Genomic DNA, 27,537 nt, shown 5'->3' with positions numbered 1-27,537 from the left:
AGAAGGGTAAGAGCGCCAGGACCAAGAGAGGACAGGCACACCTAACGGCCCTGCAAGATGGGTTTCAGGTTCTGCGTTTCTTTGCACAGATGTGCTCAAATGAAGGTGATGAGGGAGCAGGGTTATTGCAATCCTCTGGGAGCTGCTGGGGAGCACTGGGCTAAAATGTTACGCAGCTTGAGGACCAGAGTGTGCCCAAAGAGACATCGTGCTGCAGGAGCTGTGTGCTCCTGTCCTCAAGGAAGGAAAGTAGGCCAGGAAAAGTTTAGCTGTGAAGAAGCTAAACATCCAGCGCACTTGTATACTCCTTTATTGTCCTTCTTAGCTAAACAGGATCTAATTATTATTGCAAGAAGGACAGAAAAAGAAACGCTAGCGGTATGTAACAATGCGTTTTGCTGAGAGATATTCCCGTATTATTCTCTCTTCCAAAACACAAACTTCTTATTAATATTAATATGTAGCTTTAAAAAGTTTCTTTATTCATGTTCCTGTGTTTTCCCTCTGAGATGCATTGGGACTGTTCATGTGTGCACAGAGTCCCTTTTGCCAACTTCTTGCGATATTACTTGCCTCCCTATTGAAATAATCCTTGCTTGAGGGCGGGGGGAGAGAGAGAGAGAGGGAGAGAGGCTTGAGCTGGAGCTGCTGAGTGTAACTGGATGGGGACTGCCAGTTTTGTGCAGAGTACCCAGTTTTGCAGTCTCTCTTCTTTTCCAGATTCAACATTTTTAAAAAATCTTGGGGTGTGCTTCAACCCTTACCCCCCCCTTTTTTTTTTTCTTTCCCCTGTTCCCCTCTCTCTCTTTTTCTCAAGCTATTGAGGGAGTGAACTAAAAACTGTATTTGTGGTCAGCTGCTCTGTGTTAATCTATGAGATAAGCACGAACAGCACATGGCTTATTTTTATAGACAGCACTCAAAATTATGACATGATAATGTCATCTAGCACTTCGTGTCTTAAGGTGGTTTTGGTTGGTTGTAATGCTTGTGGGCTTACCATTTAAGATGTTTTTTGTCTTGTTTGAGTGTTAGTTATAGGCGGATTTTTTAACTATAAGAATATTTCAATTAATATGTTATTTTTGAGAAAGAAGACTCAGAAAAAGGAGATGTGGCTTTTTGTGGGTGTTAAATTAATGGGGTGACTTCAAGGAACAAAATAGGTTTGTACTTTGTAAACAGAGATTTGAAAATTGCAAGAAAGTTGCCTTCAGTTGAGAGTTCTGATGTTGTCCTCCTGAAAATGAATGAAAATCTGTCCATTTTAAACTTCGCTCTCAATATTTCCGTTGTACACTATATATTCTGCATGGAGTCTTAAGAGAACTCTTCCTACACTTGCTTAACACAACTGCCTATTATGTTTCAAGGCATTGTGTGCTGGGATTTAGACAAGGTGAGAACATGCATCTCCTCTGCCACAGGTGTTCTCTCTGGTTGCAACTGGAGCTGTGCAAAAGCGTTACTTTATGCTCAGCTTGAAGCACAAAGAAATTTGGGCAGGGACAGTCAGAAAGGAGTAGAGCCAGTCTGGAGGGTTGGAAGGTATCTGTGCCTGGAGCAGACAGCTCCTACATGATGCTGAGCCTGTGTGACCATGGCTGGATAAATTTTCCCTGCTTTCTTTGGAGAGGGATGTCTGGAACAGTGGCACTAGATTTGCTGAAGCGCTTGGCTTGCAGAGGAGTAGCTTCAATAGAAGTTGTATTCTTGAGTTTATAAAAGGTAGAAACTGCACCTCAAGTTCAGCATCTAAAAGTTGAACACTTGGGCCTTTATTTGCTATGTTTCGGTTTCCCTTTGTTAAATGAGATTTTTATCTACGTCACCATAAATAGTAAGTTAATATTTTTAGGCAATCGAATATTATTATGATGAGATCTGTATAAATGACTGTGAGGATGCATACAATCTTCCATTTTTTTCTGTTCTTCATTCTGTCATTTCCTAACTGGGTGCTTCTTTTCTACCTGGGCAATTTTGACATTGTCTACATTTTTTTAAAATGTGAAATATTTCTCTAAATACACTCAGGTTTGTTTTGGTTTTTTTTTTCCATTTTGTTTTTAATATTCCTCTCTTTCCTTCTCTGTGCAGTGGGTACAGCCAGGAGGTGGTATGCTACACTGCAGGTAATATTCCTCAGACCCCTTCTGCACCAAGGCTTGTTCGAGCTGGTGTTACGTGGATCGCATTGCAGTGGAATAAAGTAGAAGGATGTACACCAGAGGAAGTGATTTCCTACACCCTGGAAATTCAGGAAGAAGATAATGTAAGTACCATGTTACTATAAAGTATACTGCATGACTTACATTGAGTTTTCATTTATTAATTCAAGATCACAGAGAAGATTGTGGATTGCTGCTTTGGAGGGTCTTTCAGGAGTACTGGGTACTAGGCAGGACGGAGCTGTGTGATTTGTTCCGCTCCACAGCAGAATTATGAATCCTTAGCTAAAAAATCTCTACTGTCATCTGTGATTACTTTACAAAGCTTCACAGGAGTCTGTAAGGTATAGGGCAACTTGTCCTTAACCAGTTCAGTCTGCCATGTCCTCCTCCCTGCTGTGTGGCGTGCTTGTGTTCTGTCATCTGTCACTTCTGTTTCTGTAACATGTGTTGCACTGTCACAATTGGCTTTGTGCTTATTTTACAGCAAGATTATATTATTCAGGTCAGTTGCAACATCCTTCTAGAAGGAAAATTATTATGGCCTTGCAGCTTAAAAGTAATAATAATAGTAAAAAAAAGCACTCTGCTATAAAGCCCCTTTGCTGTAATGTGTTCTAGCTACAGACTGTAATACAGAGAGCACTTCCTGAGACTCCTCGGTTATGGGAATTTCTTTGGTTTTGTTTTCTCTAGGATAGCGCGTTTCACCCAAAGTACACTGGAGAAGAGCAAGCCTGTACTGTGAAGAATCTCAGAAGAAGCACACAGTATAAATTCAGGGTAAAATCTTTTTTCTTTTCTTGTTGCATAGTATTTCCTGTGATGGGTTTTTTCCAGGCACTGTAGGGACCCTTTAGTACTACCTTCAAAACTGAGTCATCAAATACAAATTTACTTTATACTGTGACCTAATTGACTATTAGTTGTATTTTTACTTTTGTCACAGGAGATGCTCATTGCTTAGCCTTTTTGAAACAAGCATGGTTCTCGATGCCATGTACTGTCAGGTATGACGTAAAAGTATGACTTAGGGCGTGAGGTGGTTGTAGTTGGCTGTATTGCTCCTCAAAAACCTGATCCGTGGCCACAAAACGAATCTCGCTTCTGCACAGTGGAGCAAACGCTGTAAGGAGCCCAGCAAGCACAGCTCCTTCCCCAGCTCAGGGGCCTACCTTCCCCCGACATGCAGAAATTGAAGCTTTTCTGTCTCCTGCATACATGAGCCTTGTTTTGGAGTTGTGTTTTGTAGCAGTTGTTGGTGCTTCTAAATACAGACACACACACACACACACACACACCCGCCACGAGAGGTGCTCTGAAGTCTTTTTGCAAACACAAAATTCGGTCATCTGCCTCGCTGCTCCTGAAGCCGTCAAACACAACCCAAGTGCCAAGTGCTGCTACCGAGGAGAAGATGGTGTGGGTTTTACCAGACGAGCTGTGGTGCGGCTGTCTGTCTGTCCCCACATCCAGGCCGTCTGCCGTAGCGGCTCAGCAAAGCCGGGAGCCAGGTGCAGCTCCACAAGATGGTGTGTGGTGGCACCATCCAGGGTGCTGCCGTCCTCCCTGGAGATGGCGAGAAGCTGTCTGCAAAGCCAATGTCCACCGTGCTCCCACGCTGCTGAACAGAAGTGGTGTCTGGAAGCAGCTTCACGGCATTTGTGAACAGCGCAGGGAGAGAAGGATGCCATGGGTTTGTGTTGATTCAAAAACATTTGGCTTCTGTAGGTCTTAGTAAAAAAAAAAAACAAAACAAAACACAACACAGAACTTTACCCAAAGACTCGTTTAAATCCTTAGAAACAACTTTGCTTATATTCCTGTGTGGGACAGAAGACCTTGTGAAGTTGCACGAGGAACTACCCAAAGAATCGGAAAGTTGTTGTTGTGATGTGGCTCAGAGATGATGCATTTTAGTTCAGCAGTGTAAAAGCTGCCTCCGCTGTCTGAGGGGAAAGGACGGTTAGTGCTTCTATGCAGCCCTGCTTTCAATTTAAATGTGAATTTTACAAAACTGGATTGATACCAGAGCAAACTTGTAGCCTTTTCTTACTGGCTACAAGCACAACTCTGATCTGACTCGGCACTGACACATTCCCTCTTTGCATGCGGACCGGCACTAATTAGCTACAAAAATTGGGAAAGGAGCCCCAGAATTATAAAACAAAACAAACAAAACCAAACACAGGCAACCCTAGGATCACAGCAGTGTCTTAAAACTCATGAAGGGGGCTGTCTGGCAAGTTCCAGGCTTGTCTTTGAACCTGGGTGAAATACAATTCTTTGGGGAACCCCCTTAATAATGAAGAATTAAGGGGGAAATTTAATTTACACCGGTTCCTGCCGGGCGAGTCCAATCTTTAGCTGTATACATAGGGGAAATGTATAAGTGTTGCATTACACTTGCAGCTCGCACTGACTCCCTGGAGCTGTTACTGGGATGCAGCTCGTGTGTCTGGTGTTCATGGCAAGATGTCTTAAATGGGGGAATACTAAGAGAGGAACCAAGTGATGATACACAGGAGTTGATAGTGGCTTTAGTGCCTACTTTAAAGTGAGCATACAGGCTAGAGAACCTCAGTTGCTTTTTTGGCCTTAAAAATTGCAAATTGTCTTGCTCAGACGCCTGTGTTAGGAGAGAGGATAGAAGTGACTGTTCCTGAGAATAACAAAGCTTCCCAAGTGGAAAAGTTCCTGCTAGCTTACATTTACAATTAGCCATTATAATACAAACTTTATTACTCACTTCCTTGGCAGCAGATCTCTGTCCCAGAGACTAGCGTGAGCTCATACATGGCTCTCAGCAGCCACAAAATGTTGGACCATTCAGGGTTTCTTGTACAATCCTGATCTGCTCAGTCTCCTGGCCAGGTTCTCATGTCTTCTCTTAGCTTAGCAACCTTCTCCCTGAAGTCAGCAGAAGGTGTTCTTGAGTAGAGACAAAGGATTTGGCTGAGAAAGTTTTCTTTGCGCGCATCCTGCTCGTTTCAGTGGCTGTTGAGTATGCGTTTCTTGTTTGTATGTCATGCTGCTTAAGCTTTTAATTGTGTGATTAGTGATAACTCTGAATTATTTTTTTTTAAATAGCAGTTTGAAATACCTTCAAAGCAAAAATACCAGAGTTACTGTCACTGTTTTCGTCTTTTCTGAGCAAATAACTCCAAGTTGCCACGTGACACTTTTTTTAAAGGGAAAAACAGCGGTGCTCTTATCTTAAACGTGCCACGATCTATTGCTAGGGGAAGGAGGGGAAAAACCAATCTGGTTTGTAAAGAAACAACATGACAATCTAATACCTGTGTTTAGAATCCTACATGCTTTGTTGTGATGTGACAAACTTCACAGCTTAATGATATTTGTGCAATTACTGTAAGAAGTCTCATGCAGAACAGTCAGAAAAGCAGTTACAGTAAACGATGGTAAACTTGTTGTGGTTTTGTTTCAGCTGTTTGCTTCTAATGTGGAAGGAAAGAGTTCTCCCAGCGAAGTGTTGGTCTGTACAACAAGCCCAGACAGGCCGGGACCTCCAACCAGACCCGTTATTAAGGGGCCAGTAACTTCTCATGGCTTTAGTGTGAAGTGGGGTAAGCCAGTTCAGTTTGCACAGAGCTTTTTTTGGGTCCTAATAAATTCAGATAAAAGTATGTAAATGTGTATTAGAACTTAGATTTCTTATGCTGCTTCTCAGTCCCAAGTTGAACGTGCTTGGAGAGCTTGAAAACTTACTTTTTTTTAATGTTTTAAAAGATGTGTAGAGGCCGTTATGTTTTCAGAATCAAAAATGTTGCTTGTTTTTATTGACTAACTTGTACTTGCACTCGAGTGCATCTTCAGGCTTTTCACCTTTGTTTCGTGTCTCACTGCAGCATCATTCCAGCTGCTTCCTTTATCGATGGGGCAAGCCTCCGTGCTGCAGCTCTGTCAATGCTTTTACCAGACATTTTGTTTGTATCTGGCCACCTTATCCTGACTCACGCTGAAAACTAACATCTGTTGCCCACTTCGGCTGTAAATTCCTTGGTGTAGTTAGTGTTCATGGAGGAGGAGGAGCAGTATCAGAAACAAGTTCATTTTCTTACATTTCACTCCTAATCTTTACTTACTAACAACTTGCCCTGGTTTTTTTTTCAGATCCTCCACAGGATAATGGTGGTTCGGAAATCCTGAAGTATCTATTGGAGATTTCTCAAGGAAGTCCGGAAGGTAAACTTGAAACAAGTTTTCTTTCTTTCAGTCCATTATGTAAAGTAGTACTGACCCTTTGGACCATTACTGTTGTTAGCATTAGTGCACTAATGCCTCAGATGTGGTTGAAACTGAGTTACATACTTGCAGCCTTAAAACTTGCAGGGTTCCTGGGAGAGTTTGAGTTGGGTTTGGGGGAGGTTTTTGTTGTTTCGTTTTTTTTTTTTTAAAGTACACTCTTTAAGACTGGTGGAATTTTAGGTTATAGGGCTGAACCTACTATTTGATTTAATATTTTTAATTTATTTTCGAAATATTTATGTTTGTAAGTGTGTGCATATTTGCGTCTATGTTTATGTATGGCTTTAAGTGAGAATAATATTCATAGTAATATTAACACTAATGACTTTCCTGAAATACATCATTTGTGGAAGACCACCTTAAGGTTTTTCTTTCCTCCTAGACACTAGTAAGCTTCTTGCATTATACTTCTCTAAACTTGGATATATCTCATGTTTCAGCAAATCAGTGGGAAGTGGCATATAGTGGATCGGCTACGGAATATACCTGTACTCACTTGAAACCAAGCACTTTGTATAAACTCCGGGCATGCTGTATCAGCACTGGCGGACACAGTCAGGTAAGTATTATTTAACAGTAAGGACTGTTGAGTTTATATTTTTTCAGAGCTTTATCTGCTATCTTTGGTAAAATATTTCTGCTTTAAAAAGAAGATTAATATTTTTCCTGTAGCATAGTAAAAATAGGCTGCTTGCAGTTAATGTTCTGTTGCAAGTTGCGGAATTTTTGAAGACTTCTGTGTGTACCTGATGGGGGTTTTTTTCAGGCAAATTGCAATCTAGTGAGATTCGGTTTCCTCAGAACCAATCTGTAGGTGTTTATACTTTCACTGGAAAAGACCATTGTGTTTATCTGCTCTGGCTACTTGCTTGAGAAAGGCCACAGACTCTCATGTACATGAGCATGTACTGACCAAAGCTGATGACTGGAGATGCAGTAGGGGTGGTTTGTTATAACAATTAATGACCTTTCATGTGGCTGAATTCTTCATTAAATTCTTGAGTTCCATTTTTCCAGCCACTGATTCCTGTCATTCCCTTCATGCCAGTACCTGCACTTCTATTCCTCTTACTTTGACATCCATTGTCTTTACTGATGGAGTACTTTAGGCCTTGATACTATTTTAAAAACAAGAAAAATTAAAATAGAGCCCCACAGCATTAGCCATCAATTTCCTGTGCTACAGTTTCGAGTATGCTAATGAATAACTCTATTAATTGCATTTCTAAGTAGCATGCTTGATAGCATCTCCTATCCTTTATTGTTCGTATCAATTGCTATTAAGTGGCTGTTGTAGAAAACAGTTCCTTGTGCCACGTTCTAACCACGCCTCGCTTTGTAGGCGGTAATCGTACCGGAGAGCTAACTTCAGCTGCTGTTCTCTTCCAGTGCTCCGAAAGTTTACCTGTCCGTACGCTAAGTGTTGCACCAGGTCGCTGCCGGCCACCAAGAGTGTTGGGGAAGCCGAAGCACAAAGAAGTACAGCTACAGTGGGGTAAGGCGTTGGAGCATCTCGCGGTTGAATAGCTTTGGTCTTGATGGTTAGTTGCTGAAGTGGCCTGAGGTTTTGTTTCTTCTGCTCGAGCTTGTGAAAAGTCGCGGTGTGTTCTGTTCACTGGGAAGTACAAAGCAAAGTCCAGTGAAGTCTGTGCAAGTCAGAAGTGCAACTTCTCATTGACTGCTGTGGCTCTGTATTGGGTTTCTGAACTTAGCTGTCCTTTAGGCCTGATGCTGTGCTCCCGTTTTTGTTTTAGTTAGGACCTGTCTCTATGTCAGGACTATAAAGTATCAGTTATATTAGAGTATCTGTCCTTTTATTGCAAAAACATGTGATTTAAGATCTTTTTTATTCCTTTGCAATATTGACTCAGCAGAAGTGTTTTGCTGCTTCTGATACAGGACTTCCATCAGAAATTTGAGTTAGAACATACTGAGAATTTTGGGTGGCTTTTAAAGCCTGACCCACGGTGTAACACACACCATCCATTGGACACCTGTAGTTTTGCAAGGGACTTGGACTATGGACATGACACTAAACTGTCAAAAAATGCATGGTTTTCAGCATACAAGGTACATGCCGGTACCCAACAGATTTTTTTCTCTTTACTATGATAATCTTGCAGCATCCAGGATTCTTTGTGGCGTCATTTGTTAAGCTAAACTCTAGAGCAGTACCATTTCCAACTGACAGATACATCTCAACACCAGTATAAAAATTCACCTGTGCATCCAAGATACCAAGTTGTTTTCTCAGAGACTTCACCCCTTATGGTGAAGCACCACTTTTCAGAACCCCAGGCAGGTTGGTTCTGTGGTACTGGCTTGTAATGTAACATGCAAATATTATCAAATATGTTGTTTTCATGGGGAAGAAGGTGCCCACAACAAAACAGACAGAAGCACAGAAACAAATTCTGTTTTTTCAAGTGAATTTTCAATTATTTCAAGTGAAGCTTAGGGTTTAGACCATTGTACAGAGATATAGAATCTCATAAATGTTAGCAGTAGAACTAATAAAATTTGAGGATGGCAGTTCATACTTTTATTGGGAGTTAATGAGGCTTTGCCAGAAATCCCATGTATAATTAGTAGTTTTGGAGCATACATGACCTACCTCAGCCTGTGTCCAACCGTAGCCAGCAGCCAAGATTGGGTCAGACAGGCACCATGTGCCTCCTGATTTCTCTCTGTCCCAGAAAGGGTGTATTCAGCTCTAGTCCCGTTTCTCCTATGATTCTCACTGATCAGGGTTTTTTGCACACAACACCACCTTTGATACTGGGGGAAAGAAGCAGAGTAGCTTTCTTTCGTCCTCAGAAGAAGGTGGTAGCTACTATGTTCTGCTTAAAAAGTAGCTGGGCACTTCCTGGCATCAAACACAGCATCCCAGGGTGACAGCCTTGGAGGAGCTGCTGCTCTTGGATGTGACAATCTGGTGAATGTTTAGGGCTGAAAGTAATTTTATTCCTTTGGTTTACAAATGTCAATCATGTACATGGATAAGATATTGCAGGTAAGGCATCTATCAAAGAGGAAAATCATTGCTGGTAGTGTGTGTGGGTATATATATGTGTGTGTGTGTGTATAGATATATTCAAAGACACATAAGTATTTCTGTGGTATGTGAGGTAAAAAAATAATCTTCCTGGCATATGTCCTTGTGTTATTAATGAATTACATGGTTTCTTTCTAGATGTCCCTCTGTCAGAAAGTGGCTGTCCTGTCTCAGAGTACAGTGTAGAAATGACAGAACCCGAAGAAGTTGTTTCTGAAATCTATCACGGACCTGATCTGGAGTGCACCGTTGGCAACCTTCTTCCTGGAGCTACGTATCGGTTCAGAGTGAGAGCTTTGAACGATGGCGGGGTACGTGCAGCGTGCCGGAGCGTGCTTTGGCTTTTTGTTGCTGGAGGTGGTACTGTGCCAGAGATGGGCAGTTCTGGGAGGTGGTTGTGTGAGTGCTGGCCATCAGAAAGGTGAAGGGGAGATGGGCAAAAGAAAATAAAGTGAGAAATACTTGAAGGAACTTCTGAGGAAGAGCTGCAGTTTTGAACCTGGTACCCTTTTAAAAAGAGATTTTGGGTACTAGTATGGTTTGACTGGCCAAAATCTGCTGAACCAAAATGTACAAAATCGTTGCTAAAAGTCTGTCTGCTTACAAGGAGGAATCTGTTCATTCCCCTTCCACTGCATTCCTTCTTTTTGTTTTAAATCTTAACTGTGTAAAAACAATTACTGAAATTTCACTCAGGTATTGATATATTTTGAGGAAAGCTTGCATTCTTAATGTATATTTTATTATTTTGAAAAAAAAATACATTTTTTTTTGTTGTTGTTACATGATTTCCTTGGAAGACAGGCCTTCCCAAATACATCAGAAAATCTATCTGACGTCTGCAGAGATCTGTGGAAAAATCTGGTTGATTCAGTGAGATTTGGGTTGGGTTGCCTTTGTGAGAGCATCTTTCCAAGGGTTTTTTATAAAGGCAATCCCAGCAACAGTACATGCATATTGATTTCTTTGTTCCAAGGAAATCTTGATGGCAAACGTAGCACAAAGGCTTAAAGTTATTCACTTACAGGGAGAAGTTCTATTAAAATTTAACTTGGGTATTAGAAAAATATGCAAGACTTAAAGCTGTTCTGTTTTTTAAATATCCACTATTTTATTTTTGTGAAAAATGAATTAAATATTGAGAGAGTGGATTTGCTTGCTGGAATGAAAGCCGTTGCCTACCTGGTAGCTTTGGATATATGATGCCTTGCCTTTTTTTTTTTTTCCTCTTACTTTTTCTCTTTTTTCTTCTTTTTTCCTTTTTTGGCAAAAGAGTGTTTAAAGTTGCAAAGTGTTTCTAGTCCCACCCTTTGTTAAATGAGGGGACTGCTTTTGGTTTGGTTGGGGTTTTTTACCAGATGCAAAATGAGGGAGGGTGTTCTTTAGCAGATGCAAACACCTTCCTTCCTCCCAATTAGTAAAGAAAACGGCAGAAGTCAATACATCAGATTTTTTGAAGAGTGCATTCTTTGTAATTCAATCGAAGGGATCAGTGTTAGCCTTTCTTAATAGCAGAGATACTGACATATGTCTGTCTGAGAGGTTTTCTGGGGTTCATAATTTCAGTGTTGTTCAGCCTTTGTAGTGGCTCATTTTTTTCATACTTGCTAGTATTTCGTTCCAAAATAAGTAAATATGAGCTTTTTCCTCTCAGTGCTTCCAGCAAAGTTCCTTTGTTCTGGAGAATGATTTCTAATTAGCTTGGGGATGTACTGAACAAACTTCATTATCCCACTCAAGAGGCCTCAGCAAGGCTATTTCCACTGTTCTTTCTCTCCTATGCTTGCACTGCTGGCTGAAGCCAGTTTTCCAGACTCTTGAAAATTGTCTTTTCTTTTGCTAATACACATTTAAAGTGTTCTCCTACCAAGGGCTCAAAAGTTGTCTGAGCAGTTGGCTTAGCTGCCTGTGGAGCTACCCAGCATGTGGGCAGCGTGCCCCTGCACGTTGAAGCCAGACTAGGGCTCCATCACAAGCTGTCCTTTTATAATTAACATGTAGCAGACATTTTATATCAAAGAAGCTGGATTTGGACTCCAATACGTGCTTTACTGTTGCTGTGCTCCTCCTTATATCCGCGAGAAGCCAGTTGTGCCGGGCTATGGCACAGACTTAGGAACACGTTACTTTGAGGTAAGGTAGAGGGATACCAGCTGTTCCTCAGTTACTCTGTTGCTCAGTGCACGTTCTCACTCTTGGGTGAACTGGAGGTGGCTTACGCTTTCACAGGCACTCACTCCTGCCCAGGAGGATGTACACGCTGTCTGCTGCTGCCCGAGCTTACCTCACGTTTTAATTTTGCAATAATTTATGTGGTCTCGTACTGAATTCTGGTGTTTGGTGCTGAGTGTTGGAAGCCCGGTCTGTCTTTGAGAAAGTTTCTTGCATTGAGAAAGTTTCTGTGCTGTTCTTGGAAAGCCTTTGAGGCCTGTGAGATGTGTGCTTATATATTAATGTACAGACACCTTGTTCCCCTCTAGTACGGGCCGTATTCAGAAGCTACAGAAGTCACCACAGCAGCAGGACCGCCCGGCCAGTGCAGAGCACCTTCCCTCTCCTTTCTGTCTGACACCCGTGTACTTGTGAGCTGGGAGGTAAGTCAGGTGCCCTGATGGCTCAATTTCCATCTTGCTTGTCCAACCTGATACGGTCACTCCAAAACTTGAAAGTTAGCTTGAGAGTTGTTCACTGGTTTGGAACTTTTTTTTTTGTGCAAGAAAACCATGTGCGGAAGCTCTTCTATTGTAGAAAATCATCTCTACATTTCTGTCTTCAGAATTGAATAGAGTTGATCATGAGTTATCCGGACCAGGATTCAGACACGAGACTGCCTACCCTGGCGTCAGATGATAGAGTGCTGGTCAAGTAGAAGTGCTCTCTGCAGGCTTTTAGCGTGTCAGCGTGTCTCTTGTGGAATTGTGAAGGCAAATATTTGATTTTTGGGTGAAGTTGGAGTCTTTGATATGAAATTAACTTTGCACAAATGCTTATGATGTCATTTTTTTTTTCCCTCAAAAATTGTTTGTCTCTTCCCCAAATATTTACTTTTATTTTAGTTTGTGTACATTCCTTCTCCGTTCTCCAGGATCTTGGACCTTGGACTCTTAAAATGAGTGTTAGCTTAAATGCTGAGACACTGATTAGTGTCATAAAAAAAAAAAAAAAGCGTTGTGTAATTAAGGCAGAAGAGAAAGGCTGTTGTCATAAATAATGTTGTGATGTGGAGCAATGGGACTGTGGTTCTGCCACAAACTTCCCTCCACAAAAGGACACCCCTGTTGAGAAAGAAGTTACTGACGTTCACAAAATGCTCAAATAAATTGATTGCGTTAACAACATACGTGATCTTTAGGTTAATTTTATAATGAAACGGGTGCATTTGGTGCAGTTCGGGGTGCCGTTGGGGCTATTTCTTGCAGTATTTCATGATGCAAAGCTAGAAGTCACACTGAACTTTTAAATGTTGCCTTTTAAATGAGTGTAGGGACAGGCATTTGCTCTCCCCAGCCATGACCGAATGCAGGACGGGTTTCTGGTAGGCTCTATTTATATGCAGGATGTATTTGTTTATTCTAGCTACAAATGAAGATGTGGAAGGAGTAATGTGGTTTGCAGTGGTTATGTTTTCTTGAGAGTGTCATGGTTTGAGCCTGCTATGGCCTTTTGTACACGTTGTTTTAAAACGCTGGCTTAGCAGTTCTGAATGCTCCTGCTAAAAGAGCTGGAAGCTCAGAGGCAGAGCTAGAGCCTTCTGCAGGTAGAGCAGTGATTCCCTGAGCTGCTTCAGTCCACACACAATGGCTCTAGGTAGTTCTGGTAAAAACACAAAATACTTTGTTTTGGGAACTGCTAGTGCTGTTACGTCTGCACTAGCTCGTCTCCTGCAAATTCAGGTATTTCATCCGTGTTCCCCTAGTCTTCAGGATGATAAAGGGATTGCTGAGGACATATGGATCCTGTAGGAGTCTTTTTGTGGCCATTACATACCCAGGTCCACACTCCTGTGTCCCATTCTGGGACTATTAGCTTGATGGGTGACTTTCACTGAAAACCTCAGATGAGTAACTTCAGGCTTGAAGGCTAGCGCTTCCAGAGCTGATTGATGCTTTTTTGTGTTCTCCATGGCTGTGCTTCTGCCAAGCCAGTGGAGAGACCATTTATTCCCAAGTGTCCTGATGAAAAGCAAAGTAGCTGCGTACACTTTCTCATTTCTCTGACTTTCTATGAGGTAATTTTTGTGCAGAATTGGCGCGTTTCAGTAACCTATTAGGGAACACTAATTCAGCACATTTCCATTTGCAGCAGTAATGGTCTATTAATTTAAAAATAAGGTTGGTTGGGTTTTTTCCTGTGTACTTTATTTCTTACCCTGTGAAACACAGAGTTCTGAAGTGCTCATTTCTGAATTGAACCGCGTAAATATTTGTGTTGCAGAGTCCTGAATGTTCTGGTGCTGACATCTCTGAATACAGATTAGAGTGGGGAGAAGATGAGGAATCTCTACAACTTGCGTATAATGGCACAGATACCTGTTTTGAAATAAGTGAATTGTCGGCGGCAGCACATTACTGCTGTAGGCTACAGGTATGGAAGCTAGGAGGTTTTGCATGCGTTGCCATCTAAGATGTAAACAGAGTTTACTTCCGCTGTGTTTTTAATTTTATCATTAGCCACTATGAAGTTACATGCTCTGTAAGTCAGAAGGAATGTGCATTTATTTCAAATAATGCAGACTGTCGCTATATAACTGAACAGTCTGGATTCTGCATAATTCAAAGTGATAAACAAGGGAGTGGGTATAACTTTTAGTTCTCAAAAATTGCCCTCGTGTGTTGTGTGGTTTATTTTCAGTGAATAACGCTTTTAACAGCCACCTTGCCCTCTGATATTAAAAAAAAAAATTATAATGTTTTAGACAATTTCCAGCAAAATTTTTTCTTGGTAATGAGATATAAATAACATTTACCTCCCAACTGGATGTTAATGATTCCCCTAGCTTAAATAATAAACTCCAACATCTGTTTCATTTATCAAGTAAAGCAAACCAGCTGAGTAGATTCCTATGTATATAGGAGATGGTAGCTGCCAGAAAGTGGGTCCTCATCTTTACTGTTTTGTCTCTTAGATTTGTAAGATTGGATCTCATATAGAGTCACTGTATGATTTCTTTTTCTTTGATCTTCTTTTCTCCTATTTCAGTAAAAAGTAACAGTTAAAATATATTTCTTATATATATATGAAAATAAAAGTACAGCACTCTTTCTCCTTTTTGTCTCCTGAAAAATAAATGGAAAATAAAGTAAGTGGGAGTGAAGTAAAAGTGGTTTTGCCCAAGATACTCTTCCACAAGATTTATTTCTATGTGAAGACAGAATACCACCAGTAGTCCAACCAAAAGTTCATGTGCCCACCCAGCTGGCAGTGTGTGGACCACCCAGGGTCATTTCTTTGATCAAGGACAACATGCTTCTGTCGAGTGTTTCCTTCTTACTTTTTTTTTTTAAAACAGGACCTTGAATTTTTTTAATTTTTTTTTTTTTTTTTTTTTTTACAAAGTAGCTTTTGAACAGCTGGCCAGCAGCCAAGGAGCTAGGGCCCCACACCTCTTAAGTACGCTCTCTATTTTCTGGCTTAGTCATAGCTGGCCATATACCTTGCCCTGGCACTGTTGGGGAAGGCGAACTGAAAGGGCATGTGTGAGTGGCTTGGAAGTGTGAGCCAGAAAGCACCTCTTGTTTCTGCAAGAGGGAAAGCATTCAGCGTCTGCTTGGCAGGGAGGAGACCAGGAGACCACTTCTGCGGTGAGCTCAGGGAGATTCTAGGGTTAAAAATGGAAACAGCCAGCTGGATAGCAACTTTGATTTTGAGTGGGCATTCATTTTAAATTACCTGCCGCGAAAATGTGGCACGGGTCTACTCGGTTTTTCACACAGCCAGTACGATTTAACCCGTAGGCAGAAGTTAAATGAAATGCATAACAGCACTAAGATATTTTATTGAAACCTGTTAGTGACCCATGCATTACTTTCCAGAGGGCTTCATCCTCTAGATCTGGTATGTGTATTATATGGAGAAGAATACGTTATAAGGTACACTGGAACATTTAAACAATTGCCAAAAAACCCCAAAGTATGTATAGCAGACAAAGAAGGAAAGTTAAATAGTTTCAGAAATTTTAGTCTTTTTTTTGTTTTAATAAAAAGGAGAGAACAATAGCTTTTTCTTATCTGTTAGCAGCTTTAACAGAAAAATCTTTCTTTTACGCTTTAAAAATAAAGATTCCCCAATCCATGTTTACTCTGCCCTCTGATAAACACACAGTATTGCTATCTCAATCTACGGTAACTCAATAAAAAGAGAGAATTGAGGAATCAGGCATATATAACTGCGGGGCAGACAATTAGTCTTTACCGTTGCTCAACTTTTTTCCTGTAATGAATATTCCTGAAAACAGCTGTGCCTTCTGCAAAGGGAAATATTGTGTCATTTGGGGCTAGGAAGCAAAGAAGAATGAAATTCACATTAGTTATGATGATGAGATTGTCCAATAAAGCAGTTAAAAGCACCACTGAAAATAAATGGCTTGAAGCAAGATACAGATTGCCAAACACTGGTTTAGAAGCAAGACAAATAATATCATTGGCAGACCACAGAGCAAGGCTCACTTGTAATAGCTGTAGGAGCGCTTCACTAAATAGAAGATGTCCCTGGAGCGGGATTTGTTTTGAAGGGGTTTTTAAAGGCTGACAAATGTAACTTTATTATCTCTTTCTTCAATTGAACAAAACGCCTCCTGGAAAAACAGAACATGGCTTTGTGTTTGTATTATGCATAGGAGAAATAAGGTATTCGCTACAGTTAAGCATAGATAAGCGATCAAACAATTCTTTGACGTGTCCTTTCCGTGCCATCGTGGTCCTGCTGGCAGCATTGTAAACGTGGGTTTTCTGGTTAATTGTAATCTGATGGGAAACTCCGGGCTCGCTTTTCCAAATGCAAAGGAAATGTGGATGGTGGACAATGCTGAGCAATATCAAAGCTGCTTTTGAAGGTCTGTGCCTTCTGGACCTCTTGTAGCTCAGCCTGCGCCGTAATACGCTGTTGTAAGCTCTCTGTGTACCTTGTGGGCTAGCAGCATGCTGGGCTGTACCAGGAGGAACCCGGCTAGCGGATCAAGGGAAGGTGGTACTGCCTGTTCTATGCCATTTGTGAGAACCTGGAATACTGTGTTCAGTCTTGCTCCAGGCAGAGGTTGAACTAGAGATGTTCAGATGAGATGCAAGGAAAAAAGCTGTCGCTGTGTGGGCAATTAAGGATTGTAACAGTGGCCCAGAGGGGCTGTGCAATCTCCATCCTTGGAATTTTTCAAGACCCAACCGGACAAAAGCCTGAGGAACCTGGTCTATATTCAGATTTGACGCGGCTCGGAGTAGCAGGTTGGACTAGATGTGTCCCAAGGTCCCTTGCAGCCTGCATGGTCTGTGTTTGTGTGCACAGGAGCTTACAATAATCCTGAGGAGGTGATGTTAGTAATTTCCTATGCCATTCCAGCGCAACATTACACAGGATTTGCCACTGACCGAGCATCAGGTGATTAAAAAACAGGTCTGGACATTGCTGCGATATTAAGGTTGCGAAGACCACAGCCTCTCTAATTAATGAGCAGAAGTGGGCCAGATTTTGCAGCTTGGTTTCCACTGGGATCCTGGATCTATCAGTAAAGATGAGAAGCTTGATAATTGGTTGCTCTCCTCTCCTTTCTAGTGGAAAATATTGAGCTATGTGCTTTGGTGGTGCTTTGCGAGTCATTTGTGACCTCTAGGGAAATCTGAGTCATAGACTTTAACACCCTGCTGAGTTCCTGTATTCTTATATCAGAAACTTTTAATCTCAGCAAGCCAAATGCCCCCTATGTCTAGGGGTACTCTGCTTGCATAAAGCATCTGATGTTGCACGCTGCAGCATACTGAGTATTTTATATAGGGTGGCTCAACAATTTCAGGTACTCAATTCGCTGAATGACGTGATGTCACCTGTCACTGACAGCATGATTGTGACATTTTCCCTTACTAAACAAAGTTTGCTGCTGATAAAAAGGTTAATGTTAAGTTTGATTAAATAGCTATTAGGGAAAGAGAAATATTCTCCAGTTTATCTGAGAAATACTCCTGAGTAACAAAGGAAGATAACTCATTGCTCTAGTATAGGTAGGGGGTATGAGTCATGCTTTCGAGAATAAGCCAGCAGTGCCTATCCTCTGAAGAATCCATGAAACTCTTCCAGGCTGCACAGCTCATTATTATGTGAAAGAGAACATTTATCCTGTAAAATAACTTTTTTTTTTTTTGAACACACAGGCAATTAACCAGGCAGGAGCTGGACCCTACAGTGACCTGGTAACCTGCAGAATCCCAGCGTCTGTGCCTGATGCAGTCTCTACCCTCTCCGTGCTGGAGGATGAGCACGTAGATGCCTATCAACTCTCACCCTCTGTGTGCCTTGTACTGAACTGGGAAGAACCATGCAATAACGGAGCTGAGATCACGTCATACAACATTGACCTGGGTGATGTCAGCATTCCAGTAGGAAATGTTACAAGTTACGTTATTGATAATTTGCTTCCAGAAACCTCATACCGGTGAGTACCAATTTTTTTGGTGTGGTACAGAGAGTGCTCAGCTTGATTTTACATAGGGAATGTTTATGGCATGTGGAGCGTGTCAATAAAAAAAATAAAACCGAAAAAACCCCAAACAGCCAACCTAGGGAGCATAGAAATCTGCAGTGATTCCTTTATGGAATGAGTTGTAGTAGTTCGTGTTCAAATATTGCTTGTATTCTTTCACTTTTTCCTCTTTCTTCTCTCCTTGCATTATCTCTGACCTCTCCTTCTTTTTAAGTTGCTCTGCCAAGGTAAGGTTACGCTGGTAGGTAAATAAGTAAAATAAACGGGAAATAACTAAAATCAGAATGTGACTTCTCATGTTTTTTCAGATGCTTAGCAGTACTACTCCAGGGGTTTATATTATTAACTGTATTGATCCCTGTGAGGGGACAGCAATTTGCACGCAATGAGCTTTTACTTGTATAGCTACAGCTATTTTTTGTTTCTAGCATATGGAGATTTATTAAAAGATGATCTGAATTTAAAAACAATTTCTTTATATTGCTTCCAAGTTCAAATTTCTAAGTGACATTGCCAAAATTTTATTGTTATTTTAATGTTCAGGCTTACAAGTTTTTTCCTAATTGCTAATTAAAAAAAAAAAAAAAAATGGTTCCATGCAGGCAATGAACAGCAGCACAGCAGAAGATGTGACAAAAGAAATTCTATTTTAAGTACTGTTCTAATAAAAACTGAAATCTGATTGCACTGTGGTAAAATTAGACATGGCACAGACCTTCTGTAATATTTTTCTTCTTTTACTTTGTATTCAAGGTCACGATCCTACAGGTCTTGTAGAGTTTAAATGAAAAGTTCTTTTCTCAAATTTTATCATGTACCCAGAAAAAGAGAACTTCTTGTAGCAAGTACACCAATATCTATACTAGAAGTTATTTAAAACGAGGAACATATATTGCTTGCAGTAGCTACCTGGTACAGGGGTTCCTGATCTGAATATCTAGGGTTTAAAACCATGTAATTAAAAAAAAAAAGTCATTTTATTAAAAATATATGTATATTCCTCTGTCAATCTGAAAAAAGAAGGCGAAATAGGAATTTGGTGATCCAGAACCCCTTCGTTCCAGATCACTCATATAAGTCCAGGATATGTGACTACATTATCGCTGTCTCCAGTTCTTCAGTGGCTTGTAATGCTTTGATCCTTTTTGGCAAAGGCAGTAATGAAGTATAAACTTTTTCTTGTCTCCTGCTGTGTTTACTTAAGATCCTAGTTTTATGGTCAGTTTAAGCTCGCATTGCTGTCAGAGGAAGCTGCTGCTTTCCTCCTTGGCTTGTCCCCTCCCTTGTGCCAGCAAAGTGCTATTGCACCATTTCAGACTGGGAAAACTGGTCTTGTTGAGAATTAACCATGTTTTTTACCTTGTAAATGGGTAGAGAAAAAGGAAGGCCAGCACGTCTTCTAGCAGATGTGCTGGCCTAAGCCAGTTTAAAGTATTTGTGAAAATACTGCATGTGAGTAAAGCTGCATAAGGGTTTGAGCCAATTCAGGTTGCAGTTGTCATGCTTCTGACCTCCCTCCTGTGTTCTCCCACGTTCCTCACGCTCTGCCTTGTGTCAGCACTGGTGCTTAAGTGATTTTACTCTAAGACCAGGGAACCCAACTGATTGCAGACTAATCAAAAACCTAATAAAACTAATAAGAAGTTTAAGAGTTTCTCTGTTGTCTGGCTACCCAGCTGTGGAACTGCATCATCTTTGGGCAGTCTCATACTCCCTGGTTTCTCCTCATATGTTCAAGAAAGAGTCAAAACAGCTGAAGCAGAATGAGAGCTTTGAGCTACACAGTCAAGAATGGACCATCTAAATCTTTCACGGAAGTCTTCCTTCCTCAGTCTCTTTCTTTAACTGGTTCTTGGTTGTCTACAGCTTCCTTTAGGGAAGTGGAGATATGGGATGAAAGGATGGACTGGACATTACTCTTCTTTGTAGTCATGCTGCAGTCTCGTCTGTGAAGCTCTTACTCCTGCTGCCATGAAAAGTGTTGTTACACTGAGATCATACTGGATTTTTTTTTTTTTTTTCATTCTTACTTTGTTATTTTGTAAAAAGCACCATATTAAACCACATATTTTTAGTCAGGGAGTCTGGCTGTCTCTGATCCAGATGAAAAGGCTAAAGCACAAGCATTAACTGCAACTGTTCTAAATATTGTTGTAAGACTAAGTTCCTACCAAAAGAAAAATTGTTGTGAAGAGTACAAACTAGTGCATGACTCATCAGAAGTAATAATATATGAAAGCTCTTTTCTTTCATAAAACAAAAGAAAGAAACTCCCAAATCTTGCATCTGATGCCTGTCAAGGAAGACAAGGGACTGCAGTTTAGTTGCAAAAGCACCTTATCTACAGCTTGAAGTATTTTTCTGCCAATAAAAATAGATGCACCAAAGTAGTTTTGCTACCAATCGTTAACTCTCACTGATATTTGTTCTTCAAACCTATCTTGACACCTGTCTTTCATCAGGGAACGTCTGTGCCCTGATAAATTTATCTGTAAGAAATGTGTTTATCAAGCTGTATACTAAAAGGTAGTAGGAATTTTTCGCCTCAGTGTTTTAATCGGAAGAATGTTTCAGAACATCACAGATCTTGTTCTCTAGATTTGTTTACCAGTGGTTTTTCTTTTCATGTCAACTTTGTTTAACCTAACTAGCTCTTCTCTCTCTCTCTCTCAAGTATTTATTCCCTTCTCTGTTTAAAAGCAGTGAACTTGTTTTCTTCCAGGCCTTGTTTTTCCTAGACTAAACAAGCCAAACATTACTGGATTTGAGACTCTGAACTCTCTTGCCAAAGTTTCAGCAGAATTTGAAGGAAATCAGCAAAGGCCTTGTATGTTTTAGTTGCACAGGAACTTCACTGTCAATGTTTTCGTTTGGGGGAACCCAAAATTGAAAGGAAATCTTGGTTATTATGAATCCACCAAGTCCAAAATTGAAAAGGAACATTGTTTTTCCTAGTGGTGTGATTCTAACGTATGTCCACGCTGTTGGACTTGTTACCTTAGGTCTGGCATTGCTCTGCTGCTTCCAGCTTCTGTGTGGGAATGGCCATAGAAGAGCAACTCAAGTAGACATCAAGCAAACTCCAGGCTCTGTGTGGAGGTGGACTCAAAGCTGGCTAGTTTGATGGTTTCTCCTGTCTTAGTAGCAAATCCAGCCAGCATACACAGGAAGTATTTGCATCCCAAAATACATTCAAGGCAGGAGGAACTGGGTCATGCCTCTGCTGTGCAGCTGGTGGCCAGCATAGGGCTGATTTCCAGAGGGCTTCTCCAATGTCAGACACAGCCCAGCACTCCTGTTGCAAAAAGCAGATGCCTCGCAAAAGCACTATGTAAACATCATTGCTGGTGAGCAGCTGCAGCAATATGTCTGATAGTTCTGCAGTCTTTCTGTTCTATTGACACAGCCATGAAGCTCTGGAAGCTCTGATTATAGGGTAATAATGCTTGGACTGGTTTTTTGTGAACTGATGTAACTAGAAGTGAGGTAATAGAAATCCCAATTTTCTGTTACAGTCTGTTCCCAAGCTTCGCTCAATGCTTTCCGTGGCTAATTGTGCTGCGCCGTTGATATACTTCACTACAAAACAAATTAAGATTTTTGAGTGTGTTTATTTTCTTCTGAAGTTACGTAGTTTGCAGAAATACATAGTAGCCTTATTAAATTAATAGCAACACTTAAGTTTAATTTGGTTTAGGAACCAAAGTTCTAGACATTTTAAATTTCTCAACTGTATTGAGGAAAAGATCTTCCTAGATGGAGAGAAGAACGCACATGGATGCTCAAGTTGGCAATGCTTAAGTGGGCTATAAACCAAAATTTATGCTTCAGAGTGTGAAACTAAGTCTTGTTCCAGCCCCAGAAGAGTGCAGTCTGAGTGGGGATCTGTGGGGTGGGCTTGTCCTGGGGGCTGGGTATGATTACTATCCCTTATGTTCAGGCTGGTGCTGGTGGTGGAGCATCCTGCTTCTCCTCCCTTTTGAAGCCCATGGCATTTTAACTCCCGCAGGTTTCCACGTGCACATGTATTGCAACTGGTGGCATTCCACTTATGGGAACTAGCAAATCAAACTCTTCTCATGTCAGACTCTAAGATTAATTCAAAAGTGAATTTCAGTTTGTTGGAATACTATACAAAGGATTTTGTGGCCAATCTGAAAATAGCATCCTGTTTAGAGTGTTTATTTTCCTGGGTCAAGAATATTATAAGAAAAAATGGTCTGTTAAAGATCTTTTAATGGTTTCTAAATTTGCCTGGTCTGATTTTTTTTTTTTTTTTTTTCCCCCCCCTAAATGTTTAAAAGATGCAGTGGGAAAATGTGAGAATGAATACAAGATTATTGGTCCAGGGTCTGCAGAATTAGGTACTATCCCTATATATAGTCCTTACGTTTTCAAAAAACTTCCTTTCAAATTGTGATTGTCAGATTTTAAAAGCACCTTTCCAAGATGATGTTCGGGGTATTTTAACTTAGAAACCATTAGTGAAAAAGTTGAAAGGAATTTAGGGAGTGGTTTTATTGCAAATATTTCTACATGTCTATATACTCCTTTATGCAAAAATAAAGAATTGAGCTTTCCTAGTGGCAGCTTTGTAAACAGTAATTGGTTTCCACTTAATGGTGGAAGTTATCTCACTCACTATGGCTGTGCCACCCAGCTGGGCGAGCTCAGAGTGTCGCAGGCCGGGACAGGGCTGTGAGAAAGCACCTGAGCTGGAGCAAAGATGCTGCAGTACAAGAGGTTCTCCCGCCACCGTGTGCTCTCCCTCGTCCTCCTTCCTCCCTCCTCCCTTCTCCCCTTCCCTGTGGACATTTCCAAGGCCTAATACGCATTGAGGAGATGCTGCTGTGGTTCAGAGGGAGGCAAAAGCTGAGTCTGGGTTACGCTGCCATGTGCACAGCAAACCAAAACTAGTTGTTTGTGCGTGTCTTGACAAAGCTCAGGTATTGGCAGGACCTGGGAACGATAGTGGCAATTTACAAAGAGTTTTATGGTGGTCTAATCAGCAGAAAAGCAGTAGCCACATCCAGCCGTGTTAGAGTCAAATAAATCAGCTCTTGCTTCCCCACTATCATCGTTCATCTGGGAAGATGCCTGTCTCTATTTTAAGGCTTAAGAGTTTCCATCAGTCTTACTGTGCTCCAAAGTGAGAAGATGGGGGGAGTGGGTGCATATTGTGCGTGTCAGAAGGTAGGAGCAAGAACACCAGGCAGCAGATGAAAGCAACAACAAATGTAGGAAGAGGAAGAGACACATTTTTACCATGTGCAAACACCTGGCAAGAGGAAGACAAGTAAATGCAGATGCATGTTCATGCACGTATCTGAAAAGCACATCAGCTTCTGCTTAAGAAATGTGATGTGATATTTGAGAGAGATTCGTTTCAATCAGTGCTTGTTTTCAAGTGCAGTAACTGCCATTTGGAAATGAGTTAAAGTTGTGATGCTTGAGGACAGGAGAGGCGTTGTTGTTACTGGGACTTTGGATAATACAAAATAAAACAAAAAAAGGCTATGTGCTCTAGACCGTGTTGCTGTAATCGATCTACAAAATAGCAGTAGCATTTTGTAATGTAGGTGTTGGTGTTTACGTGCATATGCTAATGGATAACCTGCCAGAATCCAGTGAAAATTCATGGAGTTTTCACTTTTTTTACTGGAAAGACCATTAAATATTAATGTAATGCCTTTTTGGTCTGAAGCAAACCAATACCATAACATGAAACAAAATCAATCCCTATGTTCATTACACTTCTTAAAATACTAGAAGAGCCTTTTGTTCATTTTAGGTCAAATGCTTGTATGCAGCAGTTGCAGAGCAGGCTCCCACTAGAACTTTCTTCCTCCCATCCACTATTTTGGAGGAAGAGGATGAAATCACCGTTGTATTGTGGTGTAAGGTGGTCAGGATGCATTTCCTGAAACCAAAAGGAAGGTTAAAAGGAAAATACAGCTCCACGCCAAGCAATACTTTACCCTTGTTAGTGGCTAGGTCAATAAGCAAAGGTTTAACCACACATTTACACGTGACTGTGTAAACACAGTGCATTTTTACAGTGTACAATTACTTTAGCTGCCTAATCGGTAGATAAGGGCCTGTTATTTTGCAATATATTTATTAATCACTTAACCCTTTTTATTCTTGAAATTGCAGAAAACACGGTTTCGGTTGAATTTTTTTTTTTTAATGGGGAATATTCGCTGGAGGATTTTTCCTTGTTCCTTTAACTCTGCCTAATCTTTTTCTAACGGTAGAGCTGAAATCTTGCTGTTCAAAGCAAAGTAATTTTGCCTATGTTGTTTATATGAACTCACATCACTTTATATACTTCAGTCAAAGTAAGTAGCTATGCCAACCAAAGACAGTTCTATTTATCTTCTGCTTACTCTGAAGCAAGCAGTCATGGGTGTATACCAGGTTCTGTTCTTCTCCCTTCGCCCCCTACCACCTTCCCCAGGGACTTTTGGCTTCTTGGTGGCTGATAGTTTTAAGAAGCAACACTTCTTGTAGAGAGTCTTTTCCCATGAGAAAATACTAAGCTGCTGTGCACAAGATTTCCAAAGTAAATGGCATCTGTCCAGCTATCTAAACTAGGCTGAACTATCTAAAAAACCTAATTAGTTCTCCCATCCTGTTTTCTCTTGTTTTCATTTTGATTTAACAAACTTTTGAAACCTTTCAGGCTCGTCTGTACCTATATATTTCTGTTTACACAGTCCTCAAAGCTCTTCAAAATTGCATATTTCACATTTTCGTTCTGGTGGTGTTGTTGATGTTACCATAGTAAAAGACTGCTACTCTTCACTCGTTCCTAGAAGCAGATTCTCGTTGTGCAAATTATTAAACTAAGGTGCAGACACATAAGTGAAGGTGACAAAGCAGAAGCCAGGAGTCATTATCTTAAAGAAATAGAATTTAGAAGACTGGCTCAGTCTTAAGAATATTTCCAAATTAAAACTTCTACAATGAAGTAGGTGGTCTGCTTTTCTCTTCTTCTAAACGTCCTTAATGCGATTCAAATGGCTTGAGCTTTTGTGCGAGTGAGAGTCACTTGTGAGAGTGACTTGAGTCGAGCTTCTGTTTGATCTAATAGGTCGTTCACTGATGGTTAATATTTCCACAGCTTCTGTAAGACGTGCAGAAGGTTTGTGGATTTAACCTTCTTGGTTAGCTCTTCCCAGTAGTTTCATGTACTTCAGTAGCGTGCTTTGTGAGACACTGCGCACGCTGCATGGGGATGGGTTTCTTTGCAGTGACAGCAATGCTTTCACTTAATGATTTCACCTAAGTTACTCCATGACCTGTGTGAGACAACCACAACACGCTTCTGCATTTTGTTTATTCGCAGTTACACACTTCGTGTTTTCCAGGCTGCACTTGTATCTGTGCTGCTGTCCCTTGTTGATGCGTTGATGCTGTAGGGCTCTCCGATTGCTTACCCAAATCTCCCCCCTGCCTTTGCCTTTTACTGCGTTTCTTGATATCTTTACTGCAGCTCTTACAATATAAACAAGATGATAATACTTGTTATGTTTACAGAGCCTTTTATTTTGCCAAAGCAAAGCACTGGTAGCTGGGAGTGGGCACTGTTAGTGACAGAGTAGTGAGGACCAGAAGGCTGATTTGGTTTTTGAGACTTCTTGTACTGAGAATCTCATGAAAGCACTTTATTTAACATTTACCTTTTTGTTGTTCGTTTTAGGATCAGGATCCAGGCTGTCAACGAAATTGGAGCTGGACCATTTAGCCACTTTATTAAAGCAAAAACCAGGCCATTACCACCCTTACCTCCTCGGTTAGAATGTGCTGCAGCAGGTCCTCAGAGCCTGAAGCTGAAATGGGGAGACAGCAGTTCCAAGCTTCACACTACCGATGACATGGTCTATATCTTGCAGATAGAAGACAGAAATAAGAGGTAAGAGATGTGAATCTGTTCCTTGTGTTAATTAAAAATAATTTCTGATCATCATAATGCAGTTGTGAATCACTGTAAGAAAAATGCTGTTTTCATGATTAATTCATACCTAAAAATATATGCAGAATACTGGTTTAATAGGGATTTCTGTGCCTGTAGTCTAACTGAGCAAATTATGTGACAAAGCTGTTAAAAGTTATTCTAGAACAACCAAAATCAGTGCTGTACTGTTGAAATTTTAGCAAAACTCTGGCCCCTCTGCCAATAAAAGTTAATACCAAGTTTCATGGTCATAGTGCTTTACCCTTTGGAAGATACAAAACAAAGATATTGCACCCAATGTGCTGTGTGTATTAATAGAACAAGCGGTTACAAAATCAAAGGTCTAGGAAAGGCAAAACTGAGCAGAAGAAGGTTTTTTGGGCAACATGATGATCAGGATTTTACAGCTCTAATATTTTGTGATGAGATATATTCAGTAAACAAAAACGAAGGAAAGAAAGACAGTATGTCAGTGTTGCCTAACAGTCCGAGCTCTTCAATGAATACGTAATCATAGATGGCTCATAATTTGCTAAGAAACACTCTCAACTAGTTTAATTAGGGAAAATAACTGACGTATCAAGTAGATAATCCTTAGAGACCTTCAGTACAGACCATAATTTGGTGTAAATTAGCATGATTCCTTTAATTTAAATAGAGCTGTGCTGAGTTTATGCCAGCTAAAAATCTGGCCCAAAAGCTCTAATTGTAAGTAATAAAACCACCATGAATAATGCCTAAATACCTCCCAGTATCTCAACTGTAGTGATGCAGAGAGGGTACATGCTCCCCTGTATTAATACTGAGAGGTGTCCAATGAATATAAATGCCCATTTGAAAGTCTGCCTGATAAAAACAGTTTCTTCAGAGTGCAGTGATGCTTGGCAGGAGCCCATCACCTGCAGCAGCGTGTGATCAAGTCAGCTCTAAAGAAACATCCAGCAGGCTTCTTTTGTTTGCTTTCATGTAGCACTGCAGGTAGGATGGTGAAGAACTGTAGGTTGTTTTAAACCTGTTTTTCTGTTGGAGAAAACAACAAGTTTCCTTGTAAGAATAAAATATATTATGTTACCTGGCAGCGGAGAAGGAAAGCTTTTTCCCCTTTGCTTTTTGCACAAGGATTTAACACCATCCTTTGTTTTTGAACCGTTTTCCCACTGCAAATGGTCTCTTAAGAGCTGTTAATTAGGAGGAATTTGAACTTTAAGTTTCTCTTGAGCTTCTGAAGATGCAAAGAAACTACTCATCTACATTGCACTGTCTCCTCCTGCTTGAACAGAGTCCTTGCATGAAATGGCTTCCTTTGGTGGTTCAGTTTGTAGCAATTAGTTCAGATAATACCTGAAATGAGCCGTAGCCCTGAGCCCTCTGGCTGAAGCGCATACCAGCATGGGCA

The 27,537-nt window shown here is 40.7% G+C and overlaps 1 protein-coding gene across 1 annotated transcript in view; it reads left to right on the top strand.

The window, feature by feature from the left end:
- The window catches only part of FNDC3B (fibronectin type III domain containing 3B), a 163,518-nt gene that overhangs the window by 112,885 nt on the left and 23,096 nt on the right, over nucleotides 1–27,537 (top strand). The window contains exons 12-22 of the mRNA XM_009955796.2: nucleotides 2,101–2,275; nucleotides 2,868–2,954; nucleotides 5,620–5,758; nucleotides 6,306–6,377; nucleotides 6,881–6,999; nucleotides 7,830–7,935; nucleotides 9,634–9,806; nucleotides 11,976–12,089; nucleotides 13,930–14,079; nucleotides 17,853–18,133; nucleotides 25,887–26,099. Of these exons, the coding sequence (XP_009954098.2) occupies nucleotides 2,101–2,275; nucleotides 2,868–2,954; nucleotides 5,620–5,758; nucleotides 6,306–6,377; nucleotides 6,881–6,999; nucleotides 7,830–7,935; nucleotides 9,634–9,806; nucleotides 11,976–12,089; nucleotides 13,930–14,079; nucleotides 17,853–18,133; nucleotides 25,887–26,099 (1,629 nt within the window). The remainder of the gene's footprint in view (nucleotides 1–2,100; nucleotides 2,276–2,867; nucleotides 2,955–5,619; nucleotides 5,759–6,305; nucleotides 6,378–6,880; nucleotides 7,000–7,829; nucleotides 7,936–9,633; nucleotides 9,807–11,975; nucleotides 12,090–13,929; nucleotides 14,080–17,852; nucleotides 18,134–25,886; nucleotides 26,100–27,537) is intronic.

Source organism: Leptosomus discolor, chromosome 7 (assembly GCF_034619465.1).
Source record: "Leptosomus discolor isolate bLepDis1 chromosome 7, bLepDis1.hap2, whole genome shotgun sequence".
NCBI classification, from domain to species: Eukaryota; Metazoa; Chordata; class Aves; order Leptosomiformes; family Leptosomidae; genus Leptosomus; species Leptosomus discolor.
Note: the sequence above shows the minus strand (reverse complement) of the source record. Positions and strands in the feature narration are given on the sequence as shown.